The 22020-nt window shown below is 40.7% G+C and overlaps 1 protein-coding gene across 1 annotated transcript in view; it reads right to left on the reverse strand.

Moving 5' to 3' along the window:
• Agbl1 (AGBL carboxypeptidase 1) overlaps positions 1 to 22020 on the reverse strand; it is a 723788-nt gene that overhangs the window by 592352 nt on the left and 109416 nt on the right. The window contains exons 14-15 of the mRNA XM_087901337.1: positions 20037 to 20181; positions 5645 to 5798 (exon numbers count right to left, since the gene is read on the reverse strand). Of these exons, the coding sequence (XP_087757463.1) occupies positions 5645 to 5798; positions 20037 to 20181 (299 nt within the window). The remainder of the gene's footprint in view (positions 1 to 5644; positions 5799 to 20036; positions 20182 to 22020) is intronic.

Genomic DNA, 22020 nt, shown 5'->3' on the forward strand with positions numbered 1-22020 from the left:
TTCTCCAAACAGAAATAAAATATATAGCCGGTAAATCTGGTGAGTTCTGAACTTTCGCCAAGAAAGTCAGGCAAACCCATTCCAGGAAAGTAACTTTTTAAAATAGAAAAATACTTTAGAAAAATAAGTCAAACCAAATAAATGCTTCCGGGAGACTCTAGGGAGTCTACACACAAGGAAGAAGTGAAAGTAATCAATGAATCATCCTTAGAAATGATCAGTTGTGGGCATTTACAACAAATGGTCAAAGGAACCAGCCTTGAGGAAGGAGGTTTTCATTGGGCCACATAGTCGCACTGTTATTCTTTGGGTTTCCAAAAGAAAACTCAAGTGATAATCCTACAGAGCCCAGAGCCGAAAGAAACCCCTTCACTGCACAAACCCCTCCTCCTGAAAGGTGAGTGGCAGCCATTGAACCAGAACCAGGTTGCATCACGGCTAACCAACCCGCACCTGACTGAAGCTGGCCCAGGCTCTCCCAGGGAAGAAACAAGTGAGACAATTTAAGCTCACCTGGAGGGAGGCCCGGAGGCTAAGTACCTCGAGCCTCTGGCTCATTTGCTGTGTTCGAAATCAATACATTGCATTCTATGGTTCACAGGAAGTTAAGTGGTTTTACTTCTGGATTACAGGCGTGGTTAATTGTACTTTGGAGTAGATGGTGTTTACATTGTGTGGGGTTGTTCTTATTTCACAGACCCGGAGATGGCATTTATGCACCACAAATGTGCTTACAGCCATGTGCATGGGGGCAGCACTAATTGAATCCAGTAGATTAAATATAATGATGATGCTAATCATACTGATGAAGTTAGGAGAGAGATATGTTGGGGAGACCCCCCTCCAGGAGAAATTGGAAGGGGATTGGAAGGTAGGCATGATAAAGATACATTGAATGCAAGCATAAATGTTTCAAACAATAAAATATATAACAAAAATTTAAATTATATGGCTGTCTGAATCTGTAGACCCCCACAGACTCAGTATGAGTATCGTATGAGCTCTGTTGTGGGATGTGAGGGGTTTAAGGATAGAACACAACTTATACCTTTCCACTCCTGTGCCTGGAACAGCGACGTAGGGAAGAGAAAAGTAAATAAAATTCATTGTAAGCAGCAAGAGAGCAGGATATCTGGGGTTTGTTTACTATGAGTTGCCACAACAACTCCCTTACTTCCTGTTAAGTTACATACAAAGTAAAAATGGAAGACCCTGCTCAGAGAGTGAAGCCAGAATACTGATGCACAAAGCATGAGAATGGAGTCAACACATTGGCTTTGTTTGTAGACTCCAGAGTCAAAATACCAAGGTTGGAAAGCTGACACTGCAGTCGGTCATGGTACTGAACCTCTCTGAATCCCACTTGTCATGCCTGTAGAATGGGATTTGCTGAAATTAATCCTTGAATGAAAGATAACAATCAGCCACTATGCTGGCTCATTTTATGTCAACTGGACACAAGCTGCAATTGACTGAGAAGAGAGAACCACTATAAAGAAAATACCTCCGTAAGATTGGCCCATGGGCCAGTCTGTAAGGTACTTGTTTAATTAATGATTGATGTCGGAGGGCCCAGCCCACAGTGGGTGATGCCACCCCTGGCCTAGTGGTCCTGAGTTTATAAGAAAGCAGAATGAGCAAGTCATGAGGAGCCAGCCACTAAACAGCAGTCCTCTATGGCCTCTGCATTGCTCCCAGGTTTCTACCCTGAGTTCTCTCTCTAGCATCCCTCAGTGATGGACCATGATGTGGAATGGGTTGTAAGCTGAAATAAACCCTTTCCTCCCCGAAACTGCTTTTGATCAAGGTGTTTTATCAACGAAATAGAAATCCCAAGATAGTCATATAACACACACAATTCGTGGGGGAGGGGGGATTGTTTGTTCTGTTTGTTGTTTATTTGTTTTTCAGTGAGTGAATGGGCAAAATAGGCTGGAATTCTTGTAGGATCTGGAAAAATAAGATGATAATACAGAAAAGGACCAGCCTTGTCTGCATTTTAATTAACCTAATTTAATTAACCTTGGACATCTAGAATCAGATGCACAATTTGCAAAATGTGAATCCAGGGCCCCTTATCAAAACTTGTGTATTTATTTATTTATTTATTTACTACTGAGGCCCTTAATTTTTAAGTTTTTAATAGACACAAAACATGCACATATTTATGAGAAAGTGTGACACTTCAATATGTTTACAGTGAGCCATGATCTGGAAAAAAAAAAATTGGTGTCTAAAACACCTCAAACATTTAGCATGTCTTTAGGGCTGTAATATCAAACCCCTCTGTACTGGCTACTTTCAACTACGACAATGAATCGCTAACAGCTGTGGTTATCTCTGTGCCGTGGAACGTTAGAACACTACTTGAGTCTGTGTTAGTTTGTTTCTCCATTGCTCTCAGGAAACACTAACTGAAACCAAACTGGGAGCGAAGAGGGTTTACTTGGTCTACTGCTCTTTGCCATGGTCCATCACTGCAGAAATAGGCCAGGAACCCATAGAGAGCAGGAACTAGAGGCAGGAATTGAAGTAGAGACCACAGAAGAATGTGTCTTAGTGGCTTGCTCCCCGTGGCTTGACCAGTTTACTCTCTCATACAATCCAAGATCATCTGGGCATTGTCCACAATGGATGGGTCCTTCCACATCCATCATGAATCAGTTAATGCCACCATTGTCCTCAGGCCAATTTTGTGGAAGCCATTGAGGTTCCCTCCTGTCACCTGACTACGACTTGGGTCAAACTGACTAGAAGAATTACCAGCAGAGATTCTGAGTCTGTGAAATGCATTTTTAGCTTCCACACACAAATGAGATTATATGGTATTTGTCTTTCTGTGTCTGACTTGACTGACAGCCAAGGCCTCAAATTTCCTTCCATGTTATCACAAATACCTGGTAGAAACCATTTTTTAAAGAATTTCAAGATGGTGAGGGTGAAAGAGAAGCATTAAACAAAGTCATGGCTGTTCTAAGGAGAAAAACATGTGAAAATATACATTTGTTTATTTGTTTGTTTGTTTTACATCCCAACCCCAATTTCCTCTCCCTCCTCTCTTCCTATTTTCCTCTCTCTTCCTCCCCTCTGCCTGCTCCCCCCCCCATCCACCCCTCCTTCGTTTCTCTTCAGGAAAGGGCAGATCTCCAGTGAATATAGACAAAACATAGCACATCAAGGTGAAGTAAGACTAAACACCTACCCATGTATGAAAGCTGAGCAAGGCAACCCAGTATGAGCAATAGGGTATCAAAAGCCAGAAAAAGAGTCAGAGGCAGTCCCTGCTCCCACAGTTAGGAGTCCCACAAGAAGACCAAGCTATACAGCTGTTGCATATATGGTGAGAGCCTAGGTCAGTCCCATGCAGGCTCCTTGGTCGTCAGTTTAGTCTCCGCGAGCCCCTATGAGCCCAGGTTAGTTGATTCTGTGGATGAGCATCTGATGTCCTTGACCCCTCTAGCTCCAACACTTCTTCCTCCCTCTTTTAAGCAGGATTCTCCAAGCTCGGCCTAATGTCTGATTGTGTGTCTCTACTTTGGTTCTACCAGTTGCTGGATGAAGATTGTGGCTGGCAACACAAGGAACTAGGTGGGGTGGGGTGGGGTGGGGGAGAGTATTGAAAGAGTATTGGAAAAGGGGGGCATTTCAGGGTCCAGTAGAAACCTGGTGCAAAGGAAACGCCTGTGAATCTACAAGGATGACCCCAGCTATGGAGCCTGAACTGGTCATCTCCTGTGACCAGGCAAGACTAACAGTGGAGAGATTGGGGCACCAAACCAGTCACACGACTTTCAACCTACAGTCTGTCCTGCCCATGGGACATCCTATGGGGTAAGGATGGCCTAGAGTGAACAACCAATGACAGGTATAGTCCGAGACCCATGCCATGAGAGTGAGCCCATCCCTGACACTGTCTGGAGTGCCAGGACCCAGAGTCTGGATGGCCCAGAGACCTTTAATAGAAAAAATGCATTTTAACTAACCACATGAATAGCAAGCAAAAATCACTCTTATTTGACCAGATGATTGTAAGTCCCTAAAATCCAAACTCTAAGAAACAGGCCAATAGAGGAGAAAGAGGAAGAAGAGAAGAAGAAGAAGAAGAAGAAGAAGAAGAAGAAGAAGAAGAAGAAGAGGAGGAGGAGGAGGAGGAGGAGGAGGAGGAGGAGGAGGAGGAGGAGGAGGAGGAGGAGGAGGAGGAGGAGGAGGAGGAAGAAAGATGAAGAAGGAGGAGGATCAGAAGAAGAGGAGAAGGAAAGATGAAGAAGGAGGAGCAGGAGGAGAAATAGAAGGAGAAAAAGGAGAAGGAGAAGGAGAAGGAGAAGAAGAAGAAGAAGAAGAAGAAGAAGAAGAAGAAGAAGAAGAAGAAGAAGAAGAAGAAGAAGAAGAAGAAGAAGAAGACTAATTATAAGTCAATCAATAATCAATGGGGGCTGATTTCTACTTTTTACTTATGTAATTAACCAAAATTTTTTCATGTATCTTTTATGTTCTCCTCCTAAGAAACAGAAGTTGTAAAACACAGACTTATAGGTATCTACTTTCTAAAATAAATTATTAACCCGTGAAGATTGCCCTGGATTACTACTTTCAACTCCCCAGCTCTGCTCACCAGCCAAATAAAGGATTCTGTGGCTGCTAAGAAATTGCTCTTAAATGCATAAAACACATAAGAGAATTGTTTTTTAAAAATCCCTTATTATTCATTAAAGCATTTTAGGGTCTTATTAATTCAGATGGGACAATCAGTTGTTGATTAGCCAGGCTGTTAAGCGTCCACTGTCAGACGCTGATGGGATGTGAGAAGTTACGTTTTGTATCTACCCAAGAGTCACCTGAACACCATTAGCACTTCATAAGGTAAGACGGGATTTTCTGGGGATAAATTAGCTTGGTTTTTATTCTCCAGTGTTTTCTTTCATCTTCCAAATTTCTTTTCATTGCAAATCGTTCTTCATTCTCTTTTGTTTCTCTTGCCTCAGTGAGGCATGAAGCTCACTGGTAACAAGTCAGTGACATATACTCGGGACTCTAGTATTAAAGGACATCACGGATCTGTATTTTGGGGGTGTCTGTGTCAACCATATGTCTGAACAGCTACGTAAGTATTCACATGTGAATTGATGTCGATGTTTCTACTGCGCTCTTGATTTGGTTTTGCTTTGATGTCAAGGTTTTTGGCTAGATCCTCCTAACATCCTCAGACATTCAGATGCAGGTACTCGGGTTAACAAGAGAATTCATTAGCCAGGGCTCAAAGATTCTGTTTCCTTCCTTTCCATACTGAATGGCTGAAAGTCACTGGGCAACAGCAAAAATGGAGAGAGAAGAGCCTGGATTAGAGATCGGAAAATGTGATTCAGAGGCCTGGTTCTATCTTCAAAGAGGAAGTCACCATGCCTGGTGATCTGTTCTGTATTCTAGCAGGTCATTTCCTCTCCCAGACAGTTAACAATTCATTTTTCCCATCCTTTCACAACAGAATGACATTAGCATTTACTCTTTGTGTCAGATCAAGAAGACTTGGTGATGTATTTCTATCAAGACAGACAAGTCCCGCAGTCTAAAACGGAAGGAGCATTACCAAGACTTCAGAGGGGCCTCGCAGCCCAGCTTGCCAGAAGAGAATCATAATTCTACTCACGGAACTGCTCCAGATGCTTGGCACTGTTAGATTCAGGAAAGGCAGTGATCGTCACCAACGGACATGGATTCCCTCCCAGCGTCTGGCAGAGACTAGCTTGCCGGAAGTAGATTTGCCTGGGATCAATGCTTCTCTCCAGAATTTGAAGGTGAGTCTAGAACAGAAACAAAACAGGCATGCATAGTATTAACACTTACCCAATAGCTCAAACAGGAAAGTATCTTACAATCACTCAATCTTGCAGTTTTTAAAAGTATTTATGCCAACCCAATCTGCCTGATGTATGTGGAGCGCTGGGTGATGAGAGGCTGTTCTTAGTTTGGTGAGGCCAAACAGACAGCATTGTCCTGACATGTATCTGCATAATGGATTCGTTTGCAAGTTCCACCGTAAGTAAGAAAGTAAGGACATAAAATGTTCTTCCAATCACCACAGTGTGGTTACCATAAAGACTGAAAATACCCAGAGCACTGGAGATTGTGAAACCATGAGTCCTGGAAGCAAAGAATACAGCTGGTCCAGGCACTAAGGGAAAGCTATGAACATCTTGAAGAAAGACAAAAAATAATTTACCTATGGGGTGGTAAGATAACAGAAAACTGACCAATAACAACTAGTGGAAAGCACATTACACACACACACAAAATGGGAAAACCATTGAAACAAGGACACCTAGTTAACAACCTTGAAGTTAACAACTTCTGATATTTTCACTAACCAAAACAAGGGGACTAGAAATGCCTTGTGGCCCCCATCTAGTTACAGTGACGTCAACAACCAGAGAGAGAACAGTCAGCCTCATTGCAGCACAGGACATTGGTGGGTAAACATAATCCAGCTTCAGATATGAAGTTTTAACTGCAATCAGCTAGGTGTCAACTGAGAGGAGAAACAACCTACCTTTTTCCTTAATGACTGAGCCTGCTAGGCAAAACACACACACACACACACACACACACACACACACACACACACACACACAAATCTTAAAAGACTATTTAAGATATTTGTGTACATATTGTGGTAAGGTGTGATGTAGAGGGAGTGTTTATAAATGGGCAGAATTATGTTCCCCGAAACGCATGCTCTTATCCATTGAACATAGGAGTACTTCATCTTAAATGGGCGTAGAGGCTATAAGATGAAGATTTCCATGAGACAGGAGTCTACCCTGCCTTATTCTGTTGGGGTCAATATATTTATAAGTGATTAAAAACAAAGACCTTATCCTGGATGATGAGAACCAACGAAAACTCAGCCTGCTAACCCAGCATAGAAGATAGAGAATGGAACAATCAACAGAGGCACATAAGAACCTTCCAGAAGATTAAAAAGAAAAGGCCAGAAAATTAATCATTTCAGACTTTAGAAGATGGCCCATTCTAATACTTTGGTCTTTGTCCAAAGAAATCTATGTTAAACTTCTAATTTAATATTTTTTAAATTTTGCTTAAGCCACTAAGTTTGTGAAAATTTGCTACAGCAGAAAAATAAAATCAATATAAAATAAAACAAGGAAAATAATGTTATAAATGAAGTTTAAGGAAACAGCTTGGCTATAAATTTTTAAGTACTGAACTATTTGAGACCCATGGAGAAAGAAAGTGTATCTAGGAACAAAGAGAACCACATAATTCTGTAGATTTTTCATCTACCCTCAAGAGGACTTGGAAATTTTACCTGAAATTGAGCCTAGTGGTTCACATTTGTAAGTTCATCAGTCAAGAGGCAGACAAGAAGATAGTTGAGTTTGAGGCCAGCCTTGGCTGCCTAGTGAGCTCAAGGTCAGTTTGGTTTCCACAGGGTAGCTCCGTTTCAAATAACAAGTAAAATGAAACTGAGAGATTTGAGGAGGAAGGGGAGAAGGAGAAAAGAGGAAAAGGGGGAGAAAATACATTAGGAAAGGAAAAAGGAAAGGAAAGGAAAGGAAAGGAAAGGAAAGGAAAGGAAAGGAAAGGAAAGGAAAGGAAAGGAAGCAGAAGAAGATGAGCAGGTGATAAAAATGAAGAACAAGAAAATTTGACCTGGAGTCAAATGCTACTTGAAACTGATAAACAAAACCACACACCCCTTAGGGCTTGCTGTCCAGAGTAGCATGATTGTTGCTATTTCATAAGACTCTCGTGCAAGAAAATAAAATAGAGCATCAATCAAACTTCCACCCAAAACTATTTGAATCTCTCCCCTCCAAACATTGCCTTATATTGTCCATGAATCCCGAAACAACCATGCTGTAATCTTTGCCTAATCCTACTCCCACCCCCACATTAAACCATCCACCTTTAAAGTGGACTGGTGTAGGAGGTCCTTCTTTCTATGTGTTGCTTGTATTTTTTAAAGAATAAAGAAACTGCCTTGGCCTGATAGGGCAAAACTTAGGTAGGCGGGGGAAATGGAACTAAATTTTGGGAGGAAGAAAGCAGAGTCAGAAAGACACCATGGATCCACCGGAGACAGACCCTGGGAATTTTACCTGGTAAGCCACTGCCACATGGCTTACACAGATTAATAAAAATGGGTAAAATTAAGATGTAAGAATTAACCAATAAGAAACTAGAACTAATGGGCCAAACAGTGATTTAATTAATACTGTTTCTGTGTGGTTATTTCAGGACTAAGTTAGCCAGCCAGTCAGTCGGTATGAACAAGCGGGCCGTCCTTTTTACAGTGGACTTCAAAGTTTCAATAAGTATCCCAATTTTGTGCCTCCCCCTTTTGAGAAGTTGTCAAGATTTTGTTAAACTCTTTCTCCTTGGTCAAACACACATAGGACAAAGGTCAAGAAGCTTAAGGACCAAGGCTAATGTCTTCCCCAGGCTGAGACAGTGCCTACAAACTCATCATCGTTTCTCTGATCATGCTGCTCCATCTCAAACAGTGAGAGGATCAGAGAAAGCTGCTCTGGGAAGTCCAAGGGCATCAGCCAAGTCCTCTCCATACATTCTGACCACTTGCCTTGTCTGCATTCTTTCCTATAGATGAAATTTTTCTTGGTGAACTTTGACCTCAGGTCTAGTGTTTTTGCTTGTTATTCTAAACCCGATAGCACTGCCCTCCCTGGGATGGAGTCAAACTTGGACCTGTAATTAAGTCTATGTTTAAAGTGTGTGTTTCATTGTGGGTACCTGCCAGTATGGATGTGTAAATAATCCTATCATACATGTATCTACATACACAAATTTCTTGACTTATGCTTCTTTCTGCAGAACTAGAAGTCAGAAGAAATAAAGCACTACTTAGAGATTGATAGTTGAAATGATTTTAATCCAATAGCCCTGCATCTGTCAAGTTTCTGGTCATGAGTGGCTAAACAAGGGTTAAATCAACACAACTACTGGTTTCTAAATAATACTATGACTTTTACAAGAAATGAAAGCAAAACAGATACACTAAAGAGGGGTAAATTAAAACAAAATAGCATTTTTTTCAGTGCATACACACCCACGTAGCAATATTTGATTCCTGGAAATAAAAAGCAATAAGCATCAATCACAACAGGAAAGCCAAGTGAGAGGGAGGTGCTTGGGTTATACTGTGTTTACATTCTGACTATGGTTTTATAGAGACTTAAGTAAATACTTAGCCTTCTCATGACTCAGTTTTTCATCTTTGAAGTGAATATTAAAATAATATTCCCTACTTCATGCAGTGGTTGCTTTACTTCAGGAATTAAAAAAAAGTGTGAGAAAAAGTATCTGTCTCCAAGTGGCACAAGCCTATAGTACCAGTACGTTGGGAGGCTAACAATTTCAAGGCCTGCCTGGTCTACAGAGTTCAAAGTCAGCCTGGGGAATGCAACGCGACTCTATCTCAAATTAAAAAATTTTGGAAAGGATTTCTTTTATTTTTTGAGATTCTAATATAATTAAATCATTTCCCCCTTCCCTTTCCTCCCTCCAACCCTCCCATATATCCTTCTTTGCTCTTTTTCAAATTCATGACCTCTTTTTTCAATAACTGTCATTATGGACCTGTAGATAGATAAATAGATCAACAGGAAGACAGACAGATGATAGACAGACAGACAGATGAGACTGGTAGGAGATACATTCTCACAAAAAATCTTTCTGACCCTCTCTGGCTTTTACAATCTTCCCACCCCCTCTTCACACAATGATCCCTGTTCCTGTTCCTTAGGTGTGGGAGTTGTATTGTAGATAAATCATTTGGGATTTGAGTACACAAGTCTGCATTTTGGTTTGTTGTGGTTTCTTTAATGGTCTCTGTTGCAAAGAGAAATTTCCTCGATATGGTGTGAGAACTACAGTTATTGGGCTAGACCCCAGAGAAGAGTGTGCAGGACCTCGCTGGGGAGAGAGGTTGGATGAAGTGGGTTTTGTTTTTAATGTTTTATATTTTTGCCTAAGGCGGTGGCTCAGAGGTAGAATGCTTGCCTAGCATGCGCAATTCCCTAGACTCAATTCCTAGTACTGAGCATAAAAAGTAATGACCTAAAATAAAATGAAAAATAAAAACAAGGTCTGGAGAGATAGTTTCATGGTTAAGAGGGTATACTGCTATTGCAGAAGACACAAGTTCCAGCCTAGCACCCATGGAAAATGCTTCACAGGTCTGACACTCCCTTCTGCACCCCCATGGGCAACTGCTCTCATGTGCACAATCCCCTGTGCAGACACACGTGCATATATAACTTTGCTTACTTGTCATGTAGGAACACTCAATGTGATCTGCTATTGTTGGTGAAACAATATTAACTTCGACCACGCTATCTTTCATAACTAAAACTGAAGCACTGGTGGTATGTAAACACTCAAAATTCGGGGAAACGGCTCAAAGAAAATAATGTTCATGCTGCACAGGAAAACAAAGGATAGGCTGCAGCCAACCACAGAAATGAACAGCTACTCAAATGACAACCATAACCAAATATGTTGTAAGTATAAATGGGCTAAATCAGTCTTATTAAATGACAGGAACATTCAGATTACTGTTTTTAACATTCTAATGCATGTTGTGTACAGGAGGTGTTTTTGAAAGCAGCTCTGTATATATGAGAAACACTCCTAAATTATCTCTTTATTTTGTTTGCCCGTACTCTAACATTTTAAGGGAGAAATATTGGATCTAAGCGGAAACGTAAACATAAATTAAAGTAGGCAAGGCAACAGTAATATATGACAAAGTCATATTCCAGATCAAGTGCATTAAATGGGATTTTAAAATCTTATTTTGATAAAGGGCACAATTCACAACGAACATATAAAACTCATAAATCTTAAGAATCAAATAACATGGCTTTGAAATATATAACATGAAACAGCAGAAAAAGAAAAATGACACTAGGAGTGAGTGGGAAATTGTAAAACGGCTTCACAGCCTTGGGTAAACAGAAGTGGCAAAAACCACTGAACAGTGTTGCTGCTACATAGTTGTCTTAACGGGGAACATGGTTTAGTTAATTATTCTCAAACATCCATGAAATTGGAATATCAATTAGTCATATATGAGGTTATTAAAATTCACTACATTTCAACAAAAAAGGAAAATGATATAAACCACATTTCCTGATCATTATTAAGAGAAATTAGAACTAAGTGAAAAATGGTTTGGAAATAGCAAAAATGGAACAACTGATTGGGAAATAGAAAAACATTTTCCTAAGAGAAGCTTGATGTGGGATGTATATCTGTATATATGTTGCTTTTATTGGATAATGAATAATTGTCATTATTATTGGATAATCGGCAGGGGCTTAGTAGAGTAAAGCTAGGCAGGAAATCTGAACAGAGATTTAGAGAGAGAGAGTAGGCAGGGTCAGACAGATGCCATGTAGCTGCCAGAGGAGAACCTGGAATCTTTCAGGTAAGTGATAGCCTCATGGCAATACACAGATGATTAGAAATGAGTTAATTCAAGATGTAAGAGCTAGTTAGAAATATACTTGAATCATTGGCCAAACAGTGTTATAATTAATATAGTTTCTGTGTGATTATCTGGGTCTGGGTGGCTAAGAAATGAATAAGCAGTCTCTGCCTACAAAATGGCGTCCATACATTTGAGCCTAAGCCACATGGCCAGCCACACACTTTGGTCCAGGTGCCTGCATGCCCACTCAGGGTTAGGAAGAAAGTAGCTAAGAGCATGCCTGCTGCTCAGCACCCCTACCTGGGAAAGCTGCTGGATCAGGTCTGCTAAACAGACACAGGCAGGAAAACAAGATGGATTCCTGCTGCCATACACAGAGACATTTCCAGGCCATGCTGCATGCTGCATGGCAGATTTAGCTTTGACTCAGATAAAAAGGGTTTATGTGCTGCGTGGTGCTTCCCAGAGTTGAGGTGGTGAGCACAACTCCCACTGAGCAGTCCCAGAGCTGGTGGAAAATGTACCTCCGTCATATTGAAAGGCCAAGAGAGGTAGACCCAATATCCAGGGCTGCTACAACCACACTGCTTACCATTTTAAAATGCTCCTTGTCAGAAAAGGATTTCAGACACACAATAGGACACATTCAGTCATAAATGACGCTTAAGTAAGACATAATATGTTTAAAAATGTACGTAGGTTTGGGAGAGAAAGGAGTAAGACTATAGACAGTTATAAAAAGATGTAAAGACTTTAAAGAGACAGTAAAAGTAATATAAATGGGTACAGACAGTCATAGATTAAAGGAGTAAAGAAAAATAAGCCAAGTAAAGATGGGAAATACACAGAGAGTCTAGATTATGTTTATTATTGTGTTTTCTTTGAATTTTTTGACTGTTAATGAGCTAAGTACAGAGAGACATTTCATTGTACAGGCTGATAAGCTAACCCAACATATATATTTTAAAGGTATCTTGATTTCAAAATTTGGGTCTAAAAATATGTTACTTTGGAAAAGAGGTTCTGCTTTTGTTTCCACAGAAGATGAGAACCTGTGGATTTCTACCAGGCTAATGTGGTTTGATAGAATAAGACCCACTGAAAAGTCTCTGTGAACCTTAACAATACTTTGTCCAACAAACATCAGGAAATAATTTGGAGAAAACAATGCCTAAATTCCCAAAATGATTGTTTGTAGATGTTTGTTTTCATTTAAAAGGGAATATAATATAGAGAATGAATACTTTGCATTTGTACATACAGATCTTGGTCTAGTTAAAGACAAACTTAAGGTCGATTTGTCACATTGTATATATTGTATTTCCACTCTTATTTAAGATATCATGTTTATATAACTTATTTAAAATGTAATGTATAATTAAAATTTACAGATTAATAGTAATTTATAATAGTCAAACTAGTAATCATGTTAGGATGGTTGCCCCAAAGTTACAGAAGAACTTTGGGTGTCTGTCCAGGCAGCAAGATGTCTCTTCTAGAACTTTGGAAGTTGCTTATAATGAACTTCCTGTTTACTTAGGCAATAATATATCCTTCTGAAGTCTTTGAAGAGTTGAAGAGAGATAGTTATAGTTTTCCTTAGTTATGATAAAGGATAAATTAGATTTAAAACTTTAGACTCACAAAGATAGGATAAATGATAGAGTATTTTCCTTAATTTTCCAAATGTAAATGGACTAAATATTGTAATTATAATTCTTCCTTGATAACTGTTTTGTATATGTAATTTTACTGTGCTAAAGTTAAAAACCTTCCTTTTTATTTAGACAGAAAAGGACAGATGATGTGGGATGCCCTTCTGTATATGTGTTGCTTTTATTGGCTAATGTATAAAACTGTTTTGGCCAATGGCTTAGCTGATTAAAGTCAGGCAGGAAATCCAAACAGAGATAAATAGAGAGAGTAGGGGGAGTCAGACAAATGCCGCATAGCTGCTGAAAGAGAAGGACCCGGAACCTTCCTGGTAAGTCATAGCCTCATGGCAATACATAGATTAATAGGAATGGGTTAATTCAAGATGTAAGAGCTAACTAGAAATATGTCTGAGTCATTGGCCAAACAGTGTTATAACTAATACAGTTTCTGTGTGATTATTGGGGTCTTGGCAACCAGGAAATACAGAGCCTTATTAAGAAATCTGTATTCCAAAAAGTAAACTAGTCTTAGGTTATTATTCCAAGCCCTGTTATAAGAGTTAGATGCATCAAGATGCAGATTAATATTCAGGTGTTTGCTTAGTATTTGCAAAAGCAAAGAACCTTCCCTGAAGCTTTTCCCAAAGTGCATTCAGTGGAATGCTAACAAATGCTGGAGTATCTAGCGAGCTGGAGGAGATGAGTCATTCATAGCCCAAACACTGGAAATGGTGAGTTAAACAACATGAAAATATCTTCACGACAAGGAACTTCTCAGCTCCTTTACTATGTACACATGTACTGTGAGTGCCAAGAATAAAAGCTGGCACTCAGTGCTTCATGAATCTATATGGTCACTAGACTCCTTTGTTCTGTGAAGACTTAAGGAGGGCTTGCAAAATAGCTCACTGGGTAAATGTACTTGCTGCCAAGTCTGAGAACCTGAGACCCCGAGACCCGCATGATAGAAGGTGAAAGCCTCCGAGTTGTTATCTGACTTCCATGTGTCAGCCATGGTCCATGTGAGTACATGTGTTCACACACACACACACACTAAATAATACATTAGTATAATTTAAAATTTAAATATTAAGGAATTTGGAGTGCTACAGAATACACTTTGGGAAATAATATTGTGGAAAATTGTTCTGTGCATCAAACTCTATCTTTCATTTGTTTCTCACTTCATTATCGCCACAAGGGTCCATCCCTGGGATGGCCGGGGATGATTGACAGTCTGTCAAGGAAAAGCAGTGATTATCTTTTTGCGTTACAACTAACTCACAGAAATATAGTCCCTGATACCAAACAACAACAAGAAAAATTAATGAAATGACAGGGTTGCAGTTCAGCTCAGTGTGGGAGAACATCGGCTGGCCAAGCCTGCAGGAGACCTTGGCTTTACTAGATGGCACTAATATATTAATAATTAAATCCATGTTTTAGAGTTCAGGGATGGGAGGCAAGTTCAGCTTTCTATTTGTCTATGGAAGTCCTCAACTACAACTGCTTGTGAGGCAAAGCAGACAAAGACATTATCGTGCCAGGGAACTTGTCCTTCCCACGGTGCTTCAACTTGCTGCCAACCAGCAAACACAGAAGTGACAGGCCTGACCTCTCTTCATTTGTATTTCCTCTGTAATTACCACTGGCATTACAACTTTCCAAATGCTTAATATACATTCACTTAAGCTCATTCCCATAAACCCTGATTTTCCCATACCCATCTCCCACACCTCTCGATCAAATATTTGTCCCTTTGGACCTATCACCTACTGTGCACCAAATAGGTAACACCTCCAGCTCCAGGGGGGATTATTTTGGTTCTAGTCACAGGGGCAATGACTAGTAGTCAACCAATAAAAAGATTCTGTGGCTTTCCTTTTGCTCAAATGACTTCATCTTGATCTCCAGCTGAATGCTTCCCCCTCGGGTCCAGAAAGGCTTTCTTAATTGGATATTGTTGGAATCCTTGATGGGAGAAGCAGGGCCCATGAATGCAAGTGCCAAGTGATGCTAATTACAGCCCTGTGGAAGCCACAGGGGTGGCTTTCTTTGTGAAAGTGGCACTGAGTTCAAAGAAATTGCTGCAACCCCAGAGAGGCTGGCTTCTTAAAGAGAAAGTCCTGTCTGCAGGGAGATCAAGCAGATAACCTCAGCCTGGAGCTCCATCTCCAGCTTCTCCACAGACTCCTTGGCTTTCTCAAAGTTTCCACAAAAGCCATTCCCTGACCCCAGCAGGCTACTCCGCTGATGGCCACTTACAAAGTGGGAAGCTCTGCACTCAGGAAAATCTTCTTTTCTTGTTGTGATCCCCCTAAGAACTGCACTTTCCGGTGCCCTACTTTAGGGAGAAAAAAGCGCACCCCTAAGGACATGGCCCATTTTATTTTTTTGCCCTGCTTACTTCACTCAGCACTTCAATACACTCAGCAGATAATCAGAATGTTGCATCATAGAAACAAATGACATCTTTAAGTAGAAATTTAAGCTGGAGAGCACACCGGAAGTCCCAGACAAGCTTTAGCCAAGAGCCCATCTGATGAAACCAGTGCCCTGGCTTAAAGGGACTCATCTTTATTTTGTTCCTGTGATGAGTACCTGGTGAACACCTGGCAAACACCTGGCAAACACCCTACCACCGAGAGATACCCTCCCATTTCAGGGACTTACTCTAGGAACAAGGGCAACATTTGTCGTTTATAAAGAGAAGAGGCCTTTAACATCCTTCATCCATTAAAAACTCAAGATAATAAGTAACCACTATGATAAGGGCATCATTAGCCTTATATTTATTTTCTTGTGCTCTTCAATTTGATCTTTAAATACGTTTCATCCTAGTAGTGATTATGGAATGGGCAGCCAATGACTCTAACAGGGAAAATGATTAGCATAGAAACCACATCAGTGCTTGAATGGTTACCAACTAGATTTGATTACTGGGGTAGGCACTTTTAAGCTTCCATCCATCAGTGATCTTAAATTCATAACAACCTATATAGCAGTGACGTTTTGCTTCCATTTTACAGGTGTGAAAATTAAGTTAGGAAGAAATGTAAAACTTTTCTTTTTTTGAAATGTAAAACTTTATACATAGTTACAAAGCTAGAAAACAGAGCCTAGAGTCATCCATGTCAATTTGACTTTTGAAAATTGTTTTTATATTGTGACTCTCAGGGTGTGTGCTTTCCTGGGAAGATGACACAAGACACATCTACTACCCCCAGAGGAATAGAGGGTACTGACAGACCAGACAAGTGATTCTTGCCCAAGACCAGCTGGGTGGACCAAAGAATTTGTTCAGGTTACTTACAGATGTATGGGTGACTCAAGGTTGGAGTACCACTGAAGAGTACCCAGCCTCACTCGGCCTTCTATTTCTTATATACCCCCATGTGTATAAGAAGTGCAAGTGGGTGGCAGAGTAAAGACACGTCTCACGAAAGGGAATGGTGACTCTCCCTCTTTGATGAGGGAACTAGCAGCCTCTTTACTAGTGTATCATAACCTAGGCGGCTCTTTTTTGCTTTTACTTTCTTGCCTCGACTGTTGGCCAAGATGGTCTATAGCCACCATAGCAACTACTTCATGACCACTTACATCAATGTCTCACCTGGAGGGAACAGTTCTACCACACAACTCCAGACTCCTGACATTTTTTTTTTCTCTTTTGGCAAAAGCCTGTCCTTCAAAGATATCTTGGATCCTTCACGTCGTCCTCTCTACATTAGCATTGGCCTTCTGTTTCGGCCCATACACAGCGAGGTCTCTGCCAATTGGTTATGTGACAACACTGATTTATAGTTTGTTGGTTATGTCTTTAACCTACCATGTGGAAGTCGCCACGTCCTATTTGATGTCTCCGAAACTATTCAGTTTTCCTGAACCCTTTATAAAATGGAAGACATGTACACATGAAACTCTTCTCTTTTCTCCCCCTGTCTCCAACCTACACCAGAAACCAAGCAGGAAATGTAGTTGGGGCAACCAAGCAGGAAGTAGAGAAAGGGTGACAAGAACAGGAGAATTCTGGGAAAGAGGAAAGAGTCTGCAGTCATCACCCAGACACAGAGGAAGCAAGATGAGAATGCCTCACTGATAAAGATACCAAGCCACATGGCTAACATAGACAAGAATAATGGGCTAATTGAAGATATAAGAATTAGTTAATAAGAAGCTTGAGCTAATAATAGGCAAACCAGTTTATAATTAATGTAGACCTCTGTGTGTTTCTTTGGGACTGAATAGCTGCCGGACCAGATGGGACAAAAACTTCTATCAACACATACCAAAATGCCAAAAGTCAGTTAACAATCTCATCTGTTTGTCTAGCTATCTACCATCCATATATATCTATCTCTCCTTCTCTATCTATCCATCATCTACCCATCATTTATCGGTCTAACATCTATCTATATCTATCTCTTCTTCTCTATCTATCCATCCATCCATCATCCATCTATCTATCTATTTATCTACCTATCTATCTATGAAGCACAATTAATAAAAACTCAGAGACAGAAACTGGTTCAGTCTAAAGGTCAGAAAACCAAAACAGTCAGCCACTGGCTCTTACCTCTACCTCAGTTCAAAATGGGAATCGTGTCTCCAGAAACCTGTGTGTGCCAGCTCTCTCCTCCCATCTTATATTCCTTTCTAGTGCTGGATTACAGGTGTGCACCACTACCACCCGGTGTCTACGGTAAACTAATATGGCTACATGGTTTAAAGGTGCATGTCACCACTGTCTGGTCTATAAGACTGATCAGTACAGTTTTTTTTACTCTCTGAACATAAGGCAAGTTTTATTTATTAAAATACAAATAAAATATCACTACATAGCTACATCTGTCTCTTCTCTCTATATGTATCCATCCATCATCTATAATCTATCTATTTCTATCTCACCTCATCTACCTATCTATCTTCCTATTTTTCTCCATCTCTTCCCTCTAATAAGGGTCTTCTTTATTGGTGTTTTTGTCTTCCTTAAAGATGAAATCCTTTTTCCTTGATCCCAATCTCTCCTTAGTTTTCTGTAAGTTATTAGGCATTAAATCTTGTACTCTTATCAGACAAGCCTCTAGAAAACAAGTGGCCCAGAGGCTGGAAGCAAGATCGAAGCCTGATTCCAGTCTTTGAACCAGTTTGTAGACACGCCCAAAGATTCTATCAGAGCATCCTGAGATAAGTGCTGGACCATGTTTGATTTAAAAAAATAAATAAATAAAACCTTGAGAGCATTCAGCCGAACCATTACAGAACTACTATTTCAGATAAAATTCTTGAGTTGATGATTTAAGCTCAACTATCAGATATATGTGTATCTTCAGAAAACTCAACAATGACGCATACTTATAAAACTTATCAACTGGATTTTTAGCAACTATGGCATGTAATACCAGGCAATGACACTGAATTGATCCCAGAGCAGAAAAATCCACTGGATTTATTCCATGCTTCTACAGCAGAAAGGCCACAGGGATTAACATGAAGGTCTACGTTCTACTCCACACTTTGTCACTAACCAGATAGCAGACTTCTCAACCTCAGTTTACACATCTATAAAGTGTGTAAAGTTACAAGTGTATCAGAGAATCTCTCAAACTCCTTTAAATGCTTACTATTCATCTCCATCAAGGACCTCCTCAGGGTCTAAGGTAGTCTAACAAATGTGCATTTGTAGGGGCAGGGGTGTCCTAGACCCATGTCTCTTCCTCCAGTGGAAAAAGCAAACAGTTGTTCAAAAGTGCATCTCCTTCCCCAGGAGATATAGTTCATATGCAGGGCTTCACAATCAAGACAATACCAACACGGGAAGACATGCATGAATCCTGCCTGTTGTGCGTCCCCAAAGGCAGCAAGCATGTTTTGCAGCAGGCATGGGCTGTTTTAGCATAGTGTGGGATGTACATTCCTTAGACTAAATTCTTGAGCTCTCTGAGGGTGATACACAAATAATACTAGTTGTGTTTCTTCTGCAATCTGGAAAACAGTAAAAATATCTCTGTAGGCAAGACAACATATGGAAGGAAGGACAGCTGCAATCTCTGAGGAGCTTAGCCAAGTGGTTTAAGTGTGCCTGCTCCATGAGAAGACTTTTATTTATGCCAAAGCATTCTTTTGGAATGGTTGTTATCTTGTCCTTTTCTTTATTACAGCCTTAAAATGAAAATGTTCAACCTTCAGGCTAAATGCTCTATACAGGTATATACATAATATTATGAATATGTCAGTAGAATTGTGTATTAACACAGAGAATAAAAGCATTTTGTAGAAGATCTTGTAGCTCATTATTCCAGAGGATAGCCACGAAACAGCTAGGGGAAAGTATAGTCTGCTAACTTGTGGAAATGATAGGAAAGTACATGGTCTAGGCCTAAGTTTACTCAAAGTTGTTGTATAAATAATTTTATAGGTGCTTATGTAACTGTGAGTCTGACTTATGCTGTACTCTCTACATAAAGAATCATGGCCACTCGACAGTCTAACTCTGACACACAGACACAGAATCTCTCTCCTGCCATCTACCTCTCTTGTCTAGTAAGGAATCCTTTGCCGCACCTCTACCCACTTTGACCCTAATCCATTGCCCATCTAACAACTTCATCCCTACTTGTGAACTTACTAGAGAAACAGCCCCGAAAAGATGACCCCAGCTCCCACTCTCATCCAGTAGACAACTTGGGCCTTTAGAACAACACTGACTGTGACCCAGCCATGTGCTCCGGCCAGGAAAGGACAGAGAACACAAGCCAAGGTAGTGACAGCAAACATCACTGACTGTCTTAGAAAGGTAATACCCCCCATCCCCCTGCTCACCCCTAATGACAGGATCTCTGGAATGTTCCCAGAGAAACCTCTGAAAGCCCTTTCTCTCTTGCCACAGTAACAATGCGGTAGGACATTACCATGAGGGTGGAGTAGGTGTAGGGATAGTGATAGGCCAGGTAGCAGGCGTCCTCATTGTGTGGAAAGGTGACGGTGAAGGTGAGGGTGTAATAGCGCTTCCCAGATGCTCCATCCATGGCAGCTGCATTTGGACGGTAGTGGTTTCTATAGAAAGAATAAAGAGCGGCGTGAGGATGAGGGAAGAGGAGGAAGGGATGAGGATGAAGCTGGGGTGGGAAGGCCCCGTGAGTTCTACCTGGCATGAACCTCCTGTGTCACATATTGACCAGAGAACAGTTATCCGATGATAAAAAACACTCATGACTGCAGGCAAGTGAAGCCACTGCCAGCTCAGGCATCAGCTCAGCCACACAGAAGCTTGACCCAGTGTCTCCCACTTGTGATATACATACTGTGGCTTCCCTTGCTGCATCTGCAGGTGAGCGCTACCTAGTCATTGTGCTGGGAGACAGAAGATGGCGTAAACAATTCTGCTTCCTGTTGTCCTATAGCAGACATCCAACCAAACTTTGGTTCCCAGCCCTTGTCACTCTGCACAGTCATGTTAGGTACAGCTGATTCCTTTCATCTTGTTTTATTTTGCTACGTGGTGTCCCAAAGCTGTATTTTGTTGCACGTTGCCCATCCTCTACCCATGATGCTCTTCCTGCCCCTTCTTCTGTGGTGTTCCATACGTTTTGGAGGGAGTGATAAAGATATCCCATTCAGAGATGAACCCAACCACCATTTATTGTTGGTGCTTTGACCATTAATGAGTCTCTGCACTAACTGTCTCTGGCTATACTAAGAAGCTTCTCTGGTGAAGGTGTAATACAGCACTAAACTACGGATATCAATCAGCATGCAGCTCACAATCTCTGCGCCTGACAAATGGATTTATAGCTATCACTACTAAACATTGAATTCCATCTCAAGATTCACATATGTCCTCTTTTGTTACTACTGTGATAAATCATTGTGCAAATGAAGAAATGAAAACTTGGAAAAACTAGTTGACTTTAAAGCAAAGAAGTGCCTGATCCAGGATTTGAACCCAGATTTCTCCAGCTGCAAAGACTGTTCTTTTCGCTGCGCAGTAAGTTCTTACCAAAATAAAGTCTTTGTCATGCCAAAGGTGACTCTACTTCTTAAAGCTTGAGAAGGCACATTTACCTTTGTCAGATGAAGGAGCAATTTTGCTCCTTCAGAGAACAGTATCAAAGTAAATTGCCCCCAGAAGTACATTCCAAGAAATGTTTTCCATACACGCTGCCAGTTACATACGCAGTTTGCCTGTTGATGTTGAGACAGCTGTACAGGCTTTCCTGAGAAATGTTATCATCCAGGCTGCATGGTAATGCAAAATACACATAACACCAAAGAGGCAAGTTTGCCTTTGGCATGACATTAGCTTGTTGCCTCATTGTGAGCTTTTAGGATTTGGGGTGAGAGCGAAGGAAAAGACAAGGCAGAAAGAAATTACTATTTGTGTGTTCTTGTAAAACATAGAAACTGGCTGTTCATTTCTGCCTTTAGCTGCCTTCTTGCTCTCCTTACCACCACTAAGCAGAAAAAGGCAGCTGTGCATGAGAAGAGCCAAGAGCACACTATCATATTTCCTGTGCTGTTTGTGATGTTTCGATTTTTATAAAGCTAGGGGCAGGTGTATGGGAGGTTGTCAGGCCTTCCAATGACAGCCCAGTGCTTTTCTTGCTTCAGCTTCTGTCTGACAAGCCTGAGCCTATAATTCTGGGAAAAAGAAGATACCCGCCCCCGATAACAAATCAGGTCCAAGCGACTGTCCCACACAACATTTGAATCACACCAATAGTGTCTGTTTTCCATGCACTCAGAGAGACGGCTTTAAAAGAGTATCTTTCCTCATGGTCTTATCTAGATCTTGAGATCTAACTGGGTCTGTTTTTCCAGATTTCTCCAAAGTTTTGAAGTTTCTCCAAAAGCTGAGACTGTGGTTATTAGAGAGTATGCACAGAAGCAGATGGC

This window comes from Myodes glareolus, chromosome 24 (genome assembly GCF_982192425.1).
Source record: "Myodes glareolus chromosome 24, mMyoGla1.1, whole genome shotgun sequence".
Classification (NCBI taxonomy): Eukaryota; Metazoa; Chordata; class Mammalia; order Rodentia; family Cricetidae; genus Myodes; species Myodes glareolus.